Consider the following 19,007-nt stretch of genomic DNA (forward strand, 5'->3'; position numbering starts at 1 on the left):
CCATCTGCACTCCCACGAATTTATTGGGGTGTTACAACTGGTGAAGTGCTACTGGCACCTAGTGGATTGAGGGCAGAGATGCCTTTCAGCATCTTACAATACACTGGCAATACAGTGCACGGGCTCCCTTTCCTTCACTACCTCTCCAGCATTCTCTGTTTGTTGACTTATCAATGGTATCAATTCTGATAGGCATGAAGTGATATATTGCTGTGGTTTTAATTTGCATCTTTTTGATGATTAGTGACATTGAGCATTTTTTCATATGTCTATTGGCCATCTGAATGTCCTCTTTGGAGAAATGTCTATTCAGGTCTTTTGCCCATTTTTTTTAATTGGGTTGTTTGTCTTCTTGGTGTTGAGTAGTATAACTTTTTTATATATTTTAGAAATCAACTCCTTAACAGATGTATTATTGGCAAATATGTTCCCCCATTTAGTGGGTTCCCTTTTCATTTTGTTGATGGTTCCTTTTGCTTGCAAAAGCTTTTCAATTTGATGTAGTACCATTTGTTTATTTTTTCCTTTGCTTCCCATTGGCAAAAATATTGCTACGAGAGATTTTACTGAATTTTCTTCTTCTAGGATTTTTATGTTTTTCTGACTTACATTTAAGTCTTTAATCCATGTTGAGTTTTTCTTGTGCATGGTGTAAGTTGGTGGTCTAGTTTCATTTTTTTTTGGTATGTATTTGTCCAATTTTTCTAATATTATTTATTGAAGATACTGTCTTTACCACATTATATGTTGTTGCCTCCTTTGTCAAATATTAATTGGAAATAAAATTGTGAAGTTTATTTCTGTACTGTCTTGTCTGTTTCATTGATCCATATGCCTGTTCTTGTGCCAATACTATTAAATTTTGTAGTATAGTTTGATATCAGGTAGTGTGATACATCCAATTTTTTTCTCTCAAGATTGCTGAGGCTATCTGGGGTATTATTTTTTATAGTAATTCTTGGAATATTTGTTCTAGAGCTGTGAAATATGCCATTGGTAATTTAGTAGAAATTGCATTGAATCTTTATATTGCTTTGGAAAGTTTAACATTTTAATGATGTTAAATCTTCCTATCCATGAACATAGTTTATGCTTCCACTTCTTTGTATGTTCCTTAATTTCTTTCTTCAATGTCCTATTATTTTTGGAGTACAGATCTTTTACCTTCTTGCTTAAATTTATTCCTAAGTACCTTATTTTGTTGTTGCAATAGTAAAAGAGATTCTTTTCTTATTTTTTCTTTCTGATAGTTCATTATCTATATATATAAAATGCTAAGTGACCGACTGTCCATCCAACCGTCTGACGAACCAACTGGCCAGTACATATGACAATTTCAAAATACCAACTGGCCAGTACAGGCAATTTCAAAATACATGTCGACTCTCACATGCACAATACATATAAAGCTCTCGCTGGTGCCAATCACACGCGTGTGTTTCAATCTGTCATTGTTGATTGTGAATTTGGTTGACACTTCTATTATAGGGAAAGGTAAATAGTGATATTAAAATATTTCTTCTAATTAATTTCCTTTCAATGTGCATGAATCCATGCACCAGCCCAGTAGTTGGTGTATAAAAAAGGCACCAATTCCTGAATTTTATGTACTGCTACTTTCTCAAATTTATTTATTAGATCTAGTAGTTTTTTGATGGCCTCTAAACTTTTCTATGTACAATGTCATGTCATCTGCAAATAATGAGTTTTACTTCCTCTTTTCCAATTTAGATACCTCTTATTTCTTCTTTGTGTCTGATTGCTGTGGGTAGGACTTCTAGTGCTAGGTTGAATAAGAGTGGTGAAAACAGACATCCCCATCTTGTTCCCAATCTTAAGGAAAAATGATTTTTTTCCCCCCATTGAGTATGATGTTGTCTGTGGGTTTGTCATATAAGGTCTTTATTATGTTGAGGTATGATCCTTTTATTCTGACTTAGCTGAGAGTTTTATTTTTAAATCATAAATGGGTGCTATATTTTATCAAATGTTTTCCCCACTTTTATTAATATAATCATGTGGTTTATAATTTTTTATTTTGTTTATGTGATGTGTCATGTTTATTGATATACTAATATTGTACCAACCTTGTAACCCCAGAATAAATCTCACTTGATCATTGTGTATGGTCTTTTTAATGTGTTGCTGGATCTGGTTTGTGAATATTTTGTTGGGAATTTTAGCATCTATGTTCATCAGGGATATTGGCCCATAATTTTCTTTCTTTGTAGTGTCATTATCTGGTTTTATACTTAGGATAATGCTGGCCTTATAAAAAGAGAATGGAAATCCTCCCTCTTCTTGAAATGTTTTGAACTAGTTTGAGAAGGAGAAGGATGGGTGTTAGTTTTTCTTTGAATGTTTGGTAAAATTCACCTGTGTAGCCATCTAGTCCAGGACTTTTGTTTGCTGAAAGTTTCATGATTACTGCTTCATTTCATTAGGTGTAATGGGTCCTTTTGGGTTTTCTGATTCTTCCTAATTCAGTTTTGGAAGATTGCAAATTTCTAGGAATTTATTCATATCTTCTAGATTGTCCAATGTGTTGGCATATAGTTGTTCATAGTATTTTCTTACAATCCTTTGTATTTCTGTGGTATCCATTGTTACTTCTTCTCTTTCATTTCTGATTTTATTTATTTGGGTTCTCTCTTTTTTTTGAAGAGTCTAGTTAAAGGTTTTCAAACTTGTTTATCTTTTCATAGAACCATTTCTTTTGTATGCTTTTAAGTCTCTGAATCATTTATTTCTGCTAAAATCTTATTTCCGTCCTTCTACTTTCTCTGGGCTTTGTTTTTTGTCCTTTTAGGGCTAATCAGCTGTGGGGAAACTACGGTCTGCGGGCCGGATCCGGTCCGTTTGAAATGAATAAAACTAAAAAAAAAAAAAGACCGTACCCTTTTATGTAATGATGTTTACTTTGAATTTATATTAGTTCACACAAACACTTCATCCATGCTTTTGTTCCGGCCCTCCGGTCCAGTTTAAGAACCCATTGTGGCCCTCAAGTCAAAAAGTTTGCCCACCCCTGGTTTAGATTGTTTATTTGCCAGTTTTTCTCGCCTGTAGAGGTAGGCATGTAGAGCTATGAACTTCCCTGTCAGGACTGATTTTTCTGTGTCCCATTGATTTGGGGTTGTATGTTTGTTTTCATTTTTTTCCAGGTAAATTTTGATTTCTTCGTTGATCTCATTATTAACCCATTTATTGTTTCATAATATGCTATATAGTCTTCATGTGTTTGAATGTTTTTCAGTTTTTAAAAATGTGATTGATATCTAGTTTCATACCATTGTGGTCAGAGAAGATGGTTGATATGAATTCAATTTTCTTGAATTTGTTAAGATTTATTTTGTGTTCTAACATGTGGTCTATCTTTAAGAATGTTCCATGTGTACTTGAGAAGAATGTATATTCCACTGCTTTGGGATGAAATGTTCTTTAAATAACAATTAAATCCATCTGAATCAGTGCATTGTTTATAGTTGCTGTTGCCTTAATTGTCTAAAAGATGTATCCATTGATGTCATTGAGTTGTTAAAATTCCCTACTATGGCTGTATTACTTTAAATCTCTATCTTAATGTCCACCAAGATTTTCTTTATATATTTAGGTGATCTTTTGTTGAGTGCATATTCTCTTATTGTATGGATCCCATTAGTATTATGTAGTGACCTTATTTATCTCTTGTTATGGCCTTTGTTTTCAAATCTATTTTTTTCTGATAAAAATATTGCTACCCGAGCTGTTTTTGTTTCCATTTGCAGGGAATATATATATATTTTTCATTCCCTTTACTTTCTGTCTGTGTGTATGTTTTGTTCTGAGGTGGTCTCTTGTAGACATCATATATTTGGTTCATGTTTTCTTATCTATTCAGCTACCCTTTGTCTTTTAATTGGAGCACTTGTTTACATTTAAGGTTATTATTGATAGGTACTTATTTATTGCTATTTTATTCTTTATACCTGTGTCCCTCTTTCTCAATTTCTTTTTTTCTTTCTTTGTCTTAAAGCAGGCCCTTTAACATTTCTTGCAATACTGATTAGGTGGTAATAAACTCCTTTAGTTGTTGGTTATTATTGTTTTTTGGTAAAGGAAGCTCTATTTCACCTTCAATTTTGAACAATAGCATTGCTAGATAGAGTAGTCCTAGATGCAGCTCTTTGCTTTTCATCACTTTGAATATTTCATGCCACTCTCTTCTGGCCTGAAGTATTTCTGTTGAGGACTCAACTGACAGCCTTATGGGAGCTCCTTAGTAGGTAAGTAATCATTTTCTCTTTGTGCTTTTAATATTTTCTCTGTGTCTTTAGTATGTCTTAGTATGGGCCTCTTTGGGTTCATCATGATGGAGACTCTGAGATATCTGAATTTCTGTGCCCTTTTCTTTTGCCAGGTTAGGGAAGTCTTCAGCCATTATTTCTTCAAGCAGGTTCTCTAACACTTGCTCATTATTTTCTCCTGGTATCACTATGAGGAGGATGTTGTTACTCTAGATGGTGTTCCAGAGATCACTTAGACTTTTCTCATTTTTTTTAAAATTTTCTTTTCTTTTTTTATGCCTTGATGGAGTGCTTACTGGTATCTTGTTCTTTAAATAATTGATCCAATCCTCTGTTTTATCTAACCTGATATTGATTCCTTCCAGTGTATTCTTCATTTCTTTCTGGTTCTTTTTTTATGGTGTTCATGTCCTTTATAATGCTTACTATCTCTTTGTTTAAATTTCCACTGAGACCATTAATTCTTTCTTTTGGAACCTTGAGCATCCTTATAACTATTATTTTAAACTCTGCATCTGGTATTTTGGTTGCTTCCATTTCATTAGGCAGCGGTTCTCAACCTGTGGGTCGTGACCATCAGAAAAAACATATAGCATATCAGATATTTACATTACGATTCATAAAAGTAGCAAAATTATAGTTATGAAGTAGCAACAAAAATAATTTTATGGTTGGGGGTCACCACAACATGAGGAACTGTATTAAAGGGTCGCGGCATTAGGAAGGTTGAGAACCACTGCATGATTAGGGGCATATTTCTTTGTCTCTCCATATTGTCTGTGTATGAAGTAGATCTGCTTTGACTCCCAAACTTCTTATGATGATTTTATGATGAAGGTGTCTTGTTGGGTTCAGGGCCCAATCTTCTAGATCACCAAACCTCAGTGCTGCAGGAATATTTCTTGTGGTTTTTACACACCACCCTGCTATAGTTGAGTCTTGAATGTTGTTGGCTTTTTTGTGGGTGGAGTTTACTAAGTATAAGGATAAACATTGATCACAGTGTATGAGTCACTGTGCAGGGGCTGCCCCCTGAGGTGTTGTTCCCGGTAGGGTCTTCTTCCTATCAGAATCCCACTTTGCTTGTCTCTGGTGTGGTCTATATCCCACCACTGGTTCTGTTCATTCTGGTCCACTTGGGCAGGGTTCAAGTACAGATTGATGTCAGATGTGTGTAACCAGTCTTGGGCTACCTGTCTGGAGCTACCACACTATTCTACTGTATCTGTGTATACTGGGCCTGAGTGTGCATGGGAGAATCCCACTGTGTATAAGTGTTGGCTTCCTCCAGCTTAGAGCTGGGGGAAAATCTATAAAAGATTTGAGGTCACCTATGGTCTACCTCCGCCTGTCAGCTACTCCCCTCCCACTGAGGTTGCCTGGTTTTTCTCCAGAACCTTCCAAAAAAGACTCTAGAGTGGGCCCAGATTGGTTGTGACCAACTGACCATTTCAAAGGTTGTGAGAAAAGTAGGGTGGGTCTGCCAAGGTGAGAAGACAGGGCTAGTGGGTCTCCTACTTGGGGGCCATGTAGTCAGGCACTCAATGAGGGGAAAGTGGCCCCTATTTCAGAGTCAAACCACTCAATCTCTTCCAGAATCTCCAATTCTAGCTTCCCCATGAGGAGCATGCCATAGGTTCAGGTTCAGTGCAACAAGTTGTCCCCTCTGCAGGAGCAAGCTCAGCAGGGTTGAGCCACTGAGACTTGAGAGGGCAAATTAAATGAGTCTCTCATTGGGGATTGTGCTGTTGAGTCCTCAGGAAGGGGCCAAGCACTTTCTCCATCCCAGACAATAACCTCTGAGGGTGAAACACTTCTACTGCCCCAGCTCTAAGGTGCACTCCCCTGCCCTACCCTCTCACCCCCTGTGGAACTGAGTTCAACAAGGCAGGGCCACCGAGACTTGGACGGGCAGATCCAATCTCCCACTGAATACTATTTCCTTATAATACTTCATGTCCTTTATCCATTGATCCATCAGTGGAGGCTTAGGTTGGTTCCATGTCTTGGCTCTTTTGAATAATGCGGCAACAAACATGGAGTGGGTGCAGATATATTTATTTCTGATAGTTATTTTGAAATTGGACAACCAATGGGTCCAGGCTGCCTGTCACTCCTTGAGCCAATTAAGCAGAGACATGGTAGAATCATATATGAGTGTTTATTCCAATAATGCTGGAATAGGGAGAGTAGCAGGTCATCCACAAAATCTGCTCTGCAGCTCCCCCTGCCACCGCCCCCCCCCCCCCCCCAAGCCTATATTGGGAAAAGATTGCATGGGGAAGTGGGCAAAAGAAATTGCAGGCATGGGGAGGTAGGCAAAAGAAATAAGAATGGGTACAATAACTGTGGTGCATTTACACAATGGAAATACTATGAAGCTGTAAAAAAGGATCTCTTATCCTTTGAGACAACATGGACAGACATGGAGAACATTATGCTAAGTGAAATAAGTCAGTCAGAGAAAGACAAGTATCACATGATCTCACTTATATGTGGAATCTAATGAACTAAATCAGTGGTTCTCAACCTTTCTAAGGCCACGACCCTTTAATACAGCTCCTCATGTTGTGGTGACCCCCAACCATAAAATTATTTTCATTGCTACTTCATAACTGTAATTTTGCTACTGTTATGAATCGTAATGTAAATATCTGATATGCAGGATATATTTAGGCGACCCCTGTGAAAGGGTCGTTTGACTCCCCAAAGGGGTTGCAACCCACAGGTTGAGAACCGCTGAACTAAACAAACTGACAAACTGATCCAGAGACATGGGAGCATTCAACAGACTGAGGATCCTCAGAGGAAATGGCAGGGGGGATGGGAGAGAGGGAAGAGATCAACCAAAGAACTTATATGCATATATATATGCAAAACCCATCAACACAGATAATAGTGGGTGGAAGACATGGGGATGGGACAGGAGTGGGGAGGAGAGGAGTTAAAGGGGAAAAAAGGGTGACATCTATAATACTTTCAACAACAAAGATTAAAAAGAAGAATGGGTATAATGGTTACAGGTTACAGGCAATGAGGGCTCAGGGGGCGCCTAGGGGACTCCATTGTTTCAGCAACAAGGTTGTGAATATTTCCATGATAATAGGCAATTCTCAGATAAGGAGAATGGACCACATTCCCCACACTCCAGGCTAACTGCCATGTCCCAGCTGTACAACTCTCAGTTAGGTTAGAATGTGCTTTCTTTAGAACGGAACAATCACGGCTAACAAAGCATGATTAATATTTCTGCCCCTAACATTCCCCACTGCTATCTCTATCATCTCATATATATGAGATTAGTTTTAGGTGAAAAGTCTCATCCTGCTGGACTGCATTTGCTTCCGCCTTGGAAGTAGTTTGTGGGGCTAGAATAAAGTGAATGCAGGATCTAAAAAGAGGAAGACATTGAATACAGCAGCAAATGATTAGATTACAAAAAATAAACAGGATAAAAATTTAAAAGCATTCCCTCAGCCCAGACAGGCTTGGTAGCCAGGAAGTTAACTTGGATAAATAAAAAATAAAAAAATCTTTCCCATTGTTTTACCTTGGAGATGGTTTCCCTAATTTGTTGAATGTTGTTTTCTACCGATTGAGAGTTGTCAGAAAGACTAAAACAGCACATTCCTTTGAATTCCTCACAACTGTGGTTATGCTGCAACAGCAAATGATCTAGAGCTGCCCCATTCTCTAGAACTGCCTCCCTAACCTGACTCAGCTCTTGATTTATCCCATGGAGAGCCCTGGAAGTGGAATTCATGGCTGTGACCAGGCTACATGCCAGCCGGGTCACTTCTAATTAAGGGAGCCTACCATTACTGGCATAACAAAAATGGTCAAAGCAATATAGTCAGCAGGGCTCCACAGGTGGAGATTATTGTTGCAGTCTGGTGCCACTGCTGTGAGAAGCCTTTTCTGGCTCAGACCCTGTGATGTTTCTGGAGCATAAAGACAGTCAGTTGTCCTAAGGAATAACCCTTCCCCACCCACCCCCAGTGCTGTTGGCAGGTATATATGAATAAACATATATATGAATAACCCCACATATCAGAAAACAACCAGCTGGCAGTTTAGTATGTCCATTACTCTAAGGGAGGGTGAAATCATCAGAACAGTTTATATTGTAGTTATTAGATGCTGAAAGACAATAACTAGAACACCAGAATAAAGTCAGACATTTGCCACAGGAAGCTACTGCAGCAACCTTTAGAGAAAACATCCCTCCATCCTTTTCCCGGACAGTGGGTCCCAACTCATGAAGGTCCCCATATATGACTTTCTTCCCCAAATGAATACAATGAATATAATCTATACTAATAAAAGCCTAGGTGGTCCTCACGCCCTCGCATGCTACGCCACCACAAGATGGCCTCCACAAGATGGTCGTGTGTACAGCAGAGGCGGGGCCCGGTGGCCGCTCTGCGCACTGAGGCCTGGGGGTCCTGTAGCCCTGCGCAGCGCGGAGGAGGCCAGTCCTGGTGTCTCTATTGCCTCCGATGGAGGAGGCGGGTGCCTGCAGAGGAGGCAGGTCGTGGCAGGGGAGGGCAGTTGGAAGTGATTGGGCTGGCAGGGGAGCAGTTAGGCATCAATCAGGCTGGCAGGGGAGTGGTTAGGGGGCGATCAGGCTGGCAGGCAGACGAGTGGTTAGGAGCCAGCAGCCCTGGATTGTGAGAGGGATGTCTGACTGCCAGTTTAGGCCCAATCCCCCGAGGGGTCCCAGATTGAAGAGGATGCAAGCCAGGCTGAAGGACACGCCCCCCCACCCCCTGCACAAATTTCGTGCACCAGGTCTCTAGTTGTATATATTAGCTATAGGTGTCCCAACTCCTACTAGGCAGGATGTAAAGGCCTGTACTACATAGGTTCCTCCTGAAAGACAAAAGTCAGAGATATTAAGAACATTTTTGCTAAATACACTCAAATATTTTCCTCTCTTTTGAATGGAATTAGTTCTCCTCCAGCCAGACCAGCAGTGGTGAAGAACGTGATTATAACAAATGTTGCCTTTGAAAGACAATGACCTTGAGGTGTTCACTGGGGTCAGTCACCCATTATCCCCCTTCTGGTGCTCTCTTCACTCTGGTGTGTTGGATCCAGTGCTTTACCCCTGCCAGCTTCAGAGCAGCTGGAGCGGTGAGAAGCATGTCCCAGGGACCCCTCATTTTTCCTCCAGTTGATCGTTTGGTAATCCAGTTTTCCATGTTTTGAGTAGAACTCTTTCTCCTGTTTCAAAGAGATATGGAGGACCTTGCCTATCATCCTTGCTCTGCTCATGTCTGTCTAACTTCCTACCACATCCCTCCTCAAGGATCTTGGCTCTGGATTCTTTCAGAGAAAAGGAACACAGGTCTCTTCTGTAGCTGCTTCCTGCTGAGAAGGGATGAAATTTTCCTTCAGAGCTAAGAGACCCTTGCTCTCTGTCAGAGGGAGAATGAGGCCTGGGCACAGAGGAAGGTGGCAATGGTGTCTAGAGGTGGTATTCCCTGAACACGAGCAGGGCTTGTAACCTGATAGAAACAAACTTAAGTCTAAAATTTTGTATTATTGAGTCAAAGATTAAAACAGAAAGAAAATTTTTGAAGACAATTAATTGAATTAGTCTAATATTTACAATTGTTTATTATAGAGTCTATTGAAACACAATTTCCCCCTAGAGTTATCCCATTTTTATTAAAGAGCCAAATTAAGACTAGTTTATTTATTGCATTGAAGTCTAGTTTCAATTTTGCTTGATTGCATGAACACAATAAGAATAGCAATTGATCATATAGGCGTTTAAAAATCTGCTTTGCTGGAATCTCATAATTGAGCTTTAATTAGCCCCTCAGGGCAAAAAAGCTGAGCCATCTAACTGCCATCAGGTTTTCCTGCAATCCCTGTAGACATGGGTGAATTCCTCAAGCTCTGGAGGTCCCCAGTGAAGTCTTGAGATTCCTTCCTTGCCATATCTCAGGAGAGCAACCTTTGTTCCTTACCTGGAAAGACTGCCATGAACCACTTGATCAAGCAAGGTGCCAGGCTTTCTCCCAGGGGCTCTTATTGGCTTCTTAAGGCTTTTTGGTGGCATCCTGAGCCAGGCGTGTGTCCCTCTTAGACATGACATCCCAGAGTCTTGGTTAATAAAACCACAATTGGAAACTGGTCTTACTGAATTAATTTAAAGACACATATTGCCATGACTCATTAAGAATTGCCAAATTCTGGAGGGATAAAGTAGGGAGAAAAATATAAATACCTCAATATTGCTTATCAAAGTATAATTTTCCAAACTGCTTTAAGAAAAGAAACAAATTTCTTTATTTCTGAAAAACAAAAATATGAAAAATAAGCAATACTTTCAGCAATAAAATTACAAAATCTATAGATATTTTCAGTTTATTCAGTCCCATAATCAACTTTAGTTTCTCCTGATTTTTCTTGCCAGTGCTTTTATAAATCCAGATACTCTATAGAGTTCTAATAATTTTCATCCAGCTCGAAGGGGATGATCTGAAAATTTATTCTCAGAGATATGTAATTTAAAATAAGTCTTTTCCATGGCTCTCTCAAAAGATTTAACATTTTTGAAAATGCATTTTAACAAAACAGTGACTGTTTCTAAATTACAAGAAGAAATTAAAAATGACAGTTATGAATTTGATTATAATGCAATTGACATAACCAGTATGGAACCCTGTCCTTTGCAAAACACTATTTCAGAATAACAATTAGAGTTATAAATGAAAGTATATAAAAATGTATAGACTTGTGGAGATTTTTATGCAATTTCCAGACCATCTATTTAATAATATGCATATTTAAATAAAACATAGTTACTTTTTCTATATTTGACAAAGCTTCCCATGTATCTTAAGTATAAAATTTTCCTTCATAAAGAGAGAAAAACAAATCCTTCAGGCATTCCAAGGCCTATTGGAATGACCTAATGCCAGTTCTAGGTCAAGAAAAAGTTTCTTAAAATTCAAACCATGAGAAGGCTGTCAAACTTATTTGAAGGAAAGACCATATATCATTATTATTATGGAGCAGTATTAGACTGTGTATTCATTCAACGTGACAAGAAGGTATTAAACACAAATATAGACTAGCAAAACTTCAGTTCCCTCGATAAAGAAGATGGCTTTAGTAATCAAGTAACTGATTTATATAGTTCAACATATAACCATTTCAATAATTTATAGAACTTTTGCTTCCTGAGCAAATACAGGAAAGATGTTTTCCCTTTCAACAGACTAGAAAGGGACTGAACAAATTCTGTATTAGCTTACTTCAGATTCATTTATGTAATTAAATTTATTATTCAGATTACCTATAATTTTCTTTTAAGATTTCTCTTCACAATCCTTCTTTAACTTTCACAAACCTTTCTACAACTTTCACAAACCTTCTTACCCAATCAGAAATAACCAGCTTGAGAACAACTCACTTTCTTTTTTCCTTCAAAATGCATCTCCATACCTCATGCCTTCTATTATCAAAACCACACAACTTTGTTTCAATTAATTAGAATTCTTAACTCTTAGAAACCTTAATTTTTAGGTGACAGATAAGTAATTAACATTCCTCAGATTAGCAATACATTTACATTTTTTAAGAGATATAGTTCAAATAGAATACAAGACATTCATTAACAGATTCAAATCCATCCTCTAGATTCTTATAATAAGAAACTCAAAGTAGGCAAACTCAGATTAGTTAATATTTCAGTATCCTGTTATTTCAAAATGCCTAGATATTTAATAATTTTTACTATTTAACCCAGCAGGACTCCAAAGTTTTAAATTACCAAAAACTGCTATTTTTTTTTTCCTTTACAAAGTGGGAGTGGCCCCTGCCTGAGGGCACTTTGGCAGCTCTGGCCCTTCTAGGAGAAGGTTTATTCCCATAATTTTCTTTCTGAGTAGACTGTAACAACATGAAATCTTGCATATAAGAAGAGATCTTATCTTATTTCAAAACAGAAACAAAACAACCCCTAAAGTACATAAATGAGTACTCCCAAAAGAAGGGACTGAGACATTAGCCTTAGAATCTTATCTCACACTAACCCAGAACAGCAAATGACCTTCAGTCTACTCAGAAAGAAACAAACAGCAGAGACAGAGAATTCCCTGTGTTCATAAAATGGTGAAGAATAAACTAAGTCCCCCAAAGATAAGAAAGTACGCAAAGAACATCTGTAACCAAAGTTATATGACAGCCAAACAAAACTCCCCCTAGCTAAGCATTTCAGTGGCTGATGCTGTGAGAAATGCTCACCTGTTACAGAAGAGCAAAGAAATACCAAGCACACTTCCTAGAGAAAGGGAGGGACGCAGTTTATTAACACTAGTGGACTCCGGGAATAATTTCCAAATCAGAGTGAAGAAACATGCAGAGAGACTGTCTATATATATCCCGCTGGGGTCTTTGTCTTGTAGATATGGTTCTGCCCCCTGTGGGCTTATAAGAAGGCCCCCAGGTGTTGGGGGTTCCCAGGTCATATCCAATGATCTGTCCTGGGGCCAGCAATAATGACCTCCCCCCCCCCCCCCCAGTGCATTGTTCAGTTTTTATGGCCTGACATGCCTTGCAAGACCAGTTTCCTCCTCACACCTGTAAATTCAGATAATGGACTCAGAGACAGAAGTATGGCAAAAATGAGACTTTTAATACCTTCTTGCAAGAGCGGGGTTGAACAGGCACAAACAGAGCAGTGATCACAGGCTATTTATCCCTAGGATTCGAGAGTCCTCCTTCCGGTTCCTCACTGGCTGAGTACTATGAGACTAACAGTTTTCCTCCTGTCGTCTAGGTCTCATTGTCTCCCATTGGGCGATTAAAAAAACGGGCTGAGGCTTTTTCTAGTTGTCTCCACCTCCCACTGTCTATTTGAGGTGGGTGTGAGATGTTTCCTCCTGGATACCTCAGGGGGTTTCCACCATGTTGCTGGCTCACATACAGTTTTTTTTTTTCTTATACCCTGTCCCCTACTCCCTACATTCTGTTTGCTCTGGGGAAATTCAGTAACAATTTCCATTTAAAGGTGACTACTCTGAAGATAGATCACAGAGGCCTTTTCCCACAATACCTAAAGAAGGACATCCGGGAGGGTCCCCAAGATTAAGAATTCTCGGCAGCTTTTGGGAAGTTTTTGCAATTCATGCCTTGGGGTCAGCCTGCCACAAGCATCTGGGGGCCTCAGCAAAGTGGCATTGTTATAGTTATGATTGTATTAGTATGTAGTGACCCCCATATTTCAATATTAAGTTGTACCCCTGTGTGAGACCCCCAAAACCCGAATGTACTTTCTCAAATGAGTGAACACCCAGAACTTGTACCCTAGACCCATATCGCACCAGTACAGTACAGCACACCATAGCCGGGAGCCACCAATAAGGACCGTTGTGTTTACTCGACCACATAAAAACCCCGGACTTTTGACACTCAGGGTCTCCTGCCCTGAGAAAAGAGGACTCCACGTGATCTTGTGTTGGAGGGGCCATTAGGGCTGGCAGCCGCCACTCTCACCCACTGCAGACGCCCAGTGCCAGTCCTGATCACTTGGCACCGTCAGCGGGTGAGCATGGTGGCTGCCAGCCCCGATCACCCCTGAGGGCTTCTCCACATGCCCCTGCTCCTGAGGGGCAATCTTGGCAGCAGCCACATGCACCCACTAACGGTGGCAGCCTTACTCACACCCACTGCTGGTGCCGGCCCAAATCACTCTGCACCAATAGTGGGTGTGAGCAGGGTCCGCACCATCAGTGCATGGGACCGATGGCGGCGGGAGAGGGGCTGAGGGCAGACAAGGGACTGGGGCTGCCATGGGTCACGTAGAATGGGCCGAGACCCGCCCCTGTGCCCACTGCAGCTTTGCGGCCCACAGTTCCTTTCAAGGTGCACGAATTCGTGCACTGGGCCCCTAATCTACACTAATAAAAGAGAAAAATGGTAATTGGTGTACGACGATACCCTTTTCATTGGCTAATCAGGGCTATATGCAAATTAACTGCCAACTATGATTGGCAGTTAACTGCCAACTAAGATTGGCAGTTAACTGCCAACTAAGATTGGCAGTTAACTGCCAACAAGATGGCGGCTAATTTGCATATGTAGGCACAATGCAGGGAGGCAAAAGGGAAAGCAGGAAGAAGCCCCCTGCCACTGACAGTGATCGGAAACCCAGGGGGAAGCTAAGAGCTGGGGGGCAGGGCAAAGGCGGCCCTGGGGCCGCCTTTGCCCTGCCCCCTAGCCATGATCGGAGAATCAGGCACCTTTTCTGCCCTGGCCAGTGATAGCAGGAAGTAGGGGTGGAGCCAGCGATGGGAGCTGGACACGGTCGAAGCTGGCAGTCCCGGGAGCTAGGGGTCCCTTGCCTGGGCCTAAAGCGGAGCCCACAATTGCGGGGCCGCTGCAGCTGCGGGTCCCCGCTGCCCGGGCCGGACGCCTCAGCCAGAGGCGTTAGGCCTGGGCAGGGGGGGAGCCTGCAACCGTGGGGAGCTGGGGGTCCCCTGCCCAGGCCTGACACCTCTGCCGGAGGCCTCAGGCCTGATCAAGGGGCCGATCTGGTGATTGGTGATCGGAGGGTGATGAGGGTCAACTCCTCTGGCCGAGGCATCAGGCCTGGGCGGGGGGCTGAGCCAGGGATTGGGGGGATATGATGGTCCCCTTGCCCAGGCCTGAAGCCTGGGTCAGAGGCATCAGGCTTGGGCGGGGGGTGGAGCAAGCGATCAGAGGGAGGTGGGGGTCCCCTGCCCAGGCATGATTCCTGGGCCAGAGGCCTCAGGCCTGGGCGGGGGCCAGAGCCAGTGATCGGGGGGAGATGGGGGTCCCCTGTCCAAGCCTGACACCTCTGGCGGAGGCGTCAGGCCTGGGCAAGGGGCCGATCAGGTGATCAGAGGGTGATGGGGGTCTACGCCTCTGGCTGAGGCATCAGGCCTGGGCTGGGGGCAGAACCAGTGATGGGGGGAAATGAGGGTCCCCTGCCCAGGCCTGACGCCTCTGTCAGAGGCGTCAGGCCTGGGCAAGGGGCCGATCCTGCTATTGGAGGGTGATGGGGGTCAACGCCTGAGGGCTCCCAGTATGTGAGAGGGGGCAGGCTGGGCTGAGGGACACTCCCCCCCCACACACACACCCAGTGCACGAATTTCGTGCACCGGGCTCCTAGTAGCTATATATGAGGCCACTTCTCTACTGGAACTATCAGGGGAGAACACTATGTAAAGTATGTGATTGTCTAACTACTATGTTGTACACCTGAAACCAATGCAAAATAATATTAAAAGAAAACTGTATTTGAAAAGAAGTCTAATACTGAGAAATTTGTCTGACTGGCCTTTGTGTCATGAAAGAATTGATTTATGGTGGGGTCACAACACCTTATATCTCTAGAAAATTACTATTTACCTCTTTAAGGAAGGAAAGATATTTGTTCCTTTAATATAAAACTTTGGGCTCTATACTTACTTGTTGGCTTCATAATCATTTAGCCAAAAAAATGCGGAATTTCATAGTTATTAGTATAGTGCAAGTTAAGAGCTGCCATTTAGTCCTCACTATAAAATGTTTATTAAATATGAGATACATTTAGATTTTCTGCAACATAACCCAGCTTTGCACATTATTGCAATTGTCAAAATGTATGTTCTATAAAAATTTATTTTATGAGGTAGTACATTTATACACTACCTTCTCTATACAGAAAGGGGGCACAGAGGGATTTAATGTTGTGCTCCAAGGTATAAGCCAGGAAAAGGAAGGAGTTTTAATTGGAATCAGTCAGGACACTTCCAGTTCGGAGACTCTGGGACAGTGGTTCTCAAAAGGAGATGACATTGCCCTTGGGGATATTGTAATGTCTGAAAGGAGGTTGCTAAGCATCTACAATGCACAGGACAGCACCCAGCACAAATAAATTATCCAGCTCCAAGTGTCTACAGTGACAAGCTGACAACACCAATTCCAGACCAGCACCTCTCCATTTCATAGGCATACAAATCACCCAAGTTTGTAGCTCAAATGCAAATTCTGATTGATTAAGTCTCTAGTGGGCCTGGAGACTACATTTCTGACAAACGCCCAGGTGATGTTGATGCTGCAGGTCCTCCTGGTCTATGGACTGCACTTTGGGTAGATGGGTTGTGGCTCCGTGTCAGAGTCTGGTGTAGGTAATTTGAGGTCTTCTGCACCAGGATTCTTCTGAGTATGAAACTTTGAAAGACAAGTTTATCTCTCACTCTAAAGGGGAGGATAAATTCTGTGTTTGATTCTTTCATATTAGGGTTCCACAGTGACATCAAATAATTTATACCAGGAAAGGCTTTGTAGTGTAGAGAATAAGAGGCTCAAAAGAGAGCAAAATCCTAATTCGAAGAACTTTGGAATGTTAGCTCACAGAGCAGGGTTACTAAAATAGGTGAAATAAAATTGTAAGTTAAGGAGCTTAGCTCAGATTACGCAGATTGGACTAATGTCATCTCAATGGTCCTCTAAATGTGGGAGAGAATAGGAGAAGAATTGGAGTCAGAGAGACATTTGAAGATGCCATGTTGCAGGTATTGAAGATGGAGGAAGGGCCTTGGGTCAAGGAATGCAGGTGGCCTCTAGAATCTGGAATAGGAATTGAGAATAGGAAAGGATTAGGACTGACATTGGAAAGGGATTGCATTCTCCCCTGAATCACCCAGAAAAATCCAAGCCTGGCAGTCATTTAGATCTAAGCTCTTTAACAACGCATTTCCAGTATTTGAAGATCTATAAAATAGAGGGCTGTTTGTTTTAAGTCACTAGTGTGGTAATTTGTTACAACAGCAATGAGAAACTGATACAGACATTTATCCAGTAAGATATTATTGCAGAGAACTGAATTTAAGCAATGCAAGTCATTCAGATAGTTTCCCTTGGCAAAGGCATTTTGTGTTGAAATGCCACATTAAATAGAAAATATGAGAGCTGATTTAGAGCTATTTGGCCTGATAGATGGTACAAAGGATTTCCCATTGAATAAGTGTTAATGTGGTTTTGAGCTGGAGGCCTTTGAGGTATTAAGATACAACAAATAATTTATCAAAGTTGAGTTCACACGTTTTGCTTTAAATCTTTTTGTGAAATTTCTCCATTTTTTCTCTTTCATGTTAATTTGCACATTTCTTTTATTTTTTATTTTTATTTTTTAATTCTCTTTAATAAACTTAAACGATATCCTCCCACACATTTGGTCAGGTTTACTTATACTTTAGCAATTGAAGCATTAAACAATGACAGTTTTTATTCTCAATCTTTAACGCGTTAAGCGCCCAGTCAGTCACCAGTGACTGACACTATACTTTCCATATGGAAGACAAAACAGGCTGGGCACTTAACATGTTAATAAAGTTATATTCATTATACTTTCTTATGGAAAAAAACACACCCAAATATAAACCTTTATACTATCCACCTACTAGTCCTGCAGCACAATTTGAATAAAAAGGGTTTACTAATAAATGCATAATTTATATGATGTGGGCAGAGAAATATTAAGAGTGATTATAAAGTGGCCAGTCTTGTAAGTCAAGAGCTATGATCTTTGACTCATTGCTCAATCCACTTCAATATCTGATTGATATTATTCTCTAGATCTTCTGGTTTATTGCTGGGCAGCTGATGCACTATGTCTTCGCTGGAGGATGCTAATGCTTCTTCATAAAGAATTTGAAAAATTTCACACTGAACATTATCTTTTAGTTTCTTCTCATTATAACCCCTTGTTTCAAGTCTTTTGTACAATATGCTGTTATCTGTTTTCAGCACAAAAACTATATGAAACCAGTGTTCAGGGAAGAAATCACAACCATGGTAATCAATAATAACTCCACCTTCACTCATTTGGTTTTCTAACTCATCAACTACTCTATCTTCATCTAAAATAGGACAGTCATACTCTTCATCATAGCCATCATATAACTGTCCTTCTCGAGCTAAATCACCCACATTAACGTATTTCAGTCCCGATCTTGCGGCAAGTTCTTTGCCTAGTGTGGTTTTCCCAACCCCTGGTGTACCCGTGAGCAGAATGTTTGGAAGCAACATGGTCCTCAACGCGAAGGCTCTGGAAACTCGGCACTGCACATTCCTTTTATTAAATTTCTGTATTTTCCAAATTTCTCTCAAGGTTTCTTTCATCATAGATGAGTCTAAGAATGAGTCTGTGTGCATGTGCATGTGCATAAATATGTGTGTGTGTTTATTTGAAGTGCACACACAAACACACACTCCTCATTCTTTTTTTTTTTTTTTTTTTTTAAATATATTTTATTGATTTTTCAGAGAGGAAGGGAGAGAGATAGAGAGAGTTAGAAACATCGATGAGAGAGAAACATCCATCAGCTGCCTCCTGCACATCCCCCACCGGGGATGTGCCCGCAACCCAGGTACATGCCCTTGACCGGAATCGAACCCGGGACCTCTCAGTCCGCAGGCTGACGCTCTATCCACTGAGCCAAACCGGTTTTGGCACACTCCTCATTCTTGAACATTTTCTTTGGACTCAAAAAATTTTTATTTAACATTTTATTTATACCTTACAATATCCAGTTGAAATAAGGTTTTTTATTCCACATTATCTTCAGAAAGAAGAAAACTGAAGCCCGGTGGAGGGCTGTTTGTTTTAAGTCATTGGTAACATTTTTAACAATTACATAATGCAGTTAAAACTCAATGTGCATTATCTCAAGTTATATACAAATGGATCCACCC

General features: G+C 40.8%; 1 protein-coding gene across 1 annotated transcript; it reads right to left on the minus strand.

Annotated features, from left to right (window-relative positions):
* Positions 1 to 17,449: 17,449 nt before the first annotated feature.
* LOC132234902 (adenylate kinase isoenzyme 6) lies at positions 17,450 to 18,369 on the minus strand. Its single transcript, XM_059696486.1, has one exon. The coding sequence runs from the start codon at positions 18,339 to 18,341 to the stop codon at positions 17,844 to 17,846; it is 498 nt and encodes a 165-aa protein (XP_059552469.1). The 5' UTR covers positions 18,342 to 18,369; the 3' UTR covers positions 17,450 to 17,843.
* Between the last annotated feature and the right edge of the window lie 638 nt (positions 18,370 to 19,007).

This window comes from Myotis daubentonii, chromosome 5 (assembly GCF_963259705.1).
Source record: "Myotis daubentonii chromosome 5, mMyoDau2.1, whole genome shotgun sequence".
NCBI classification, from domain to species: Eukaryota; Metazoa; Chordata; class Mammalia; order Chiroptera; family Vespertilionidae; genus Myotis; species Myotis daubentonii.

Coding starts and splice junctions, on each gene's coding strand:
- LOC132234902 (XM_059696486.1), bottom strand. CDS start 18,341: ATGTTGCTTCCAAACATTCTGCTCACGGGTACACCAGGGGTTGGGAAA.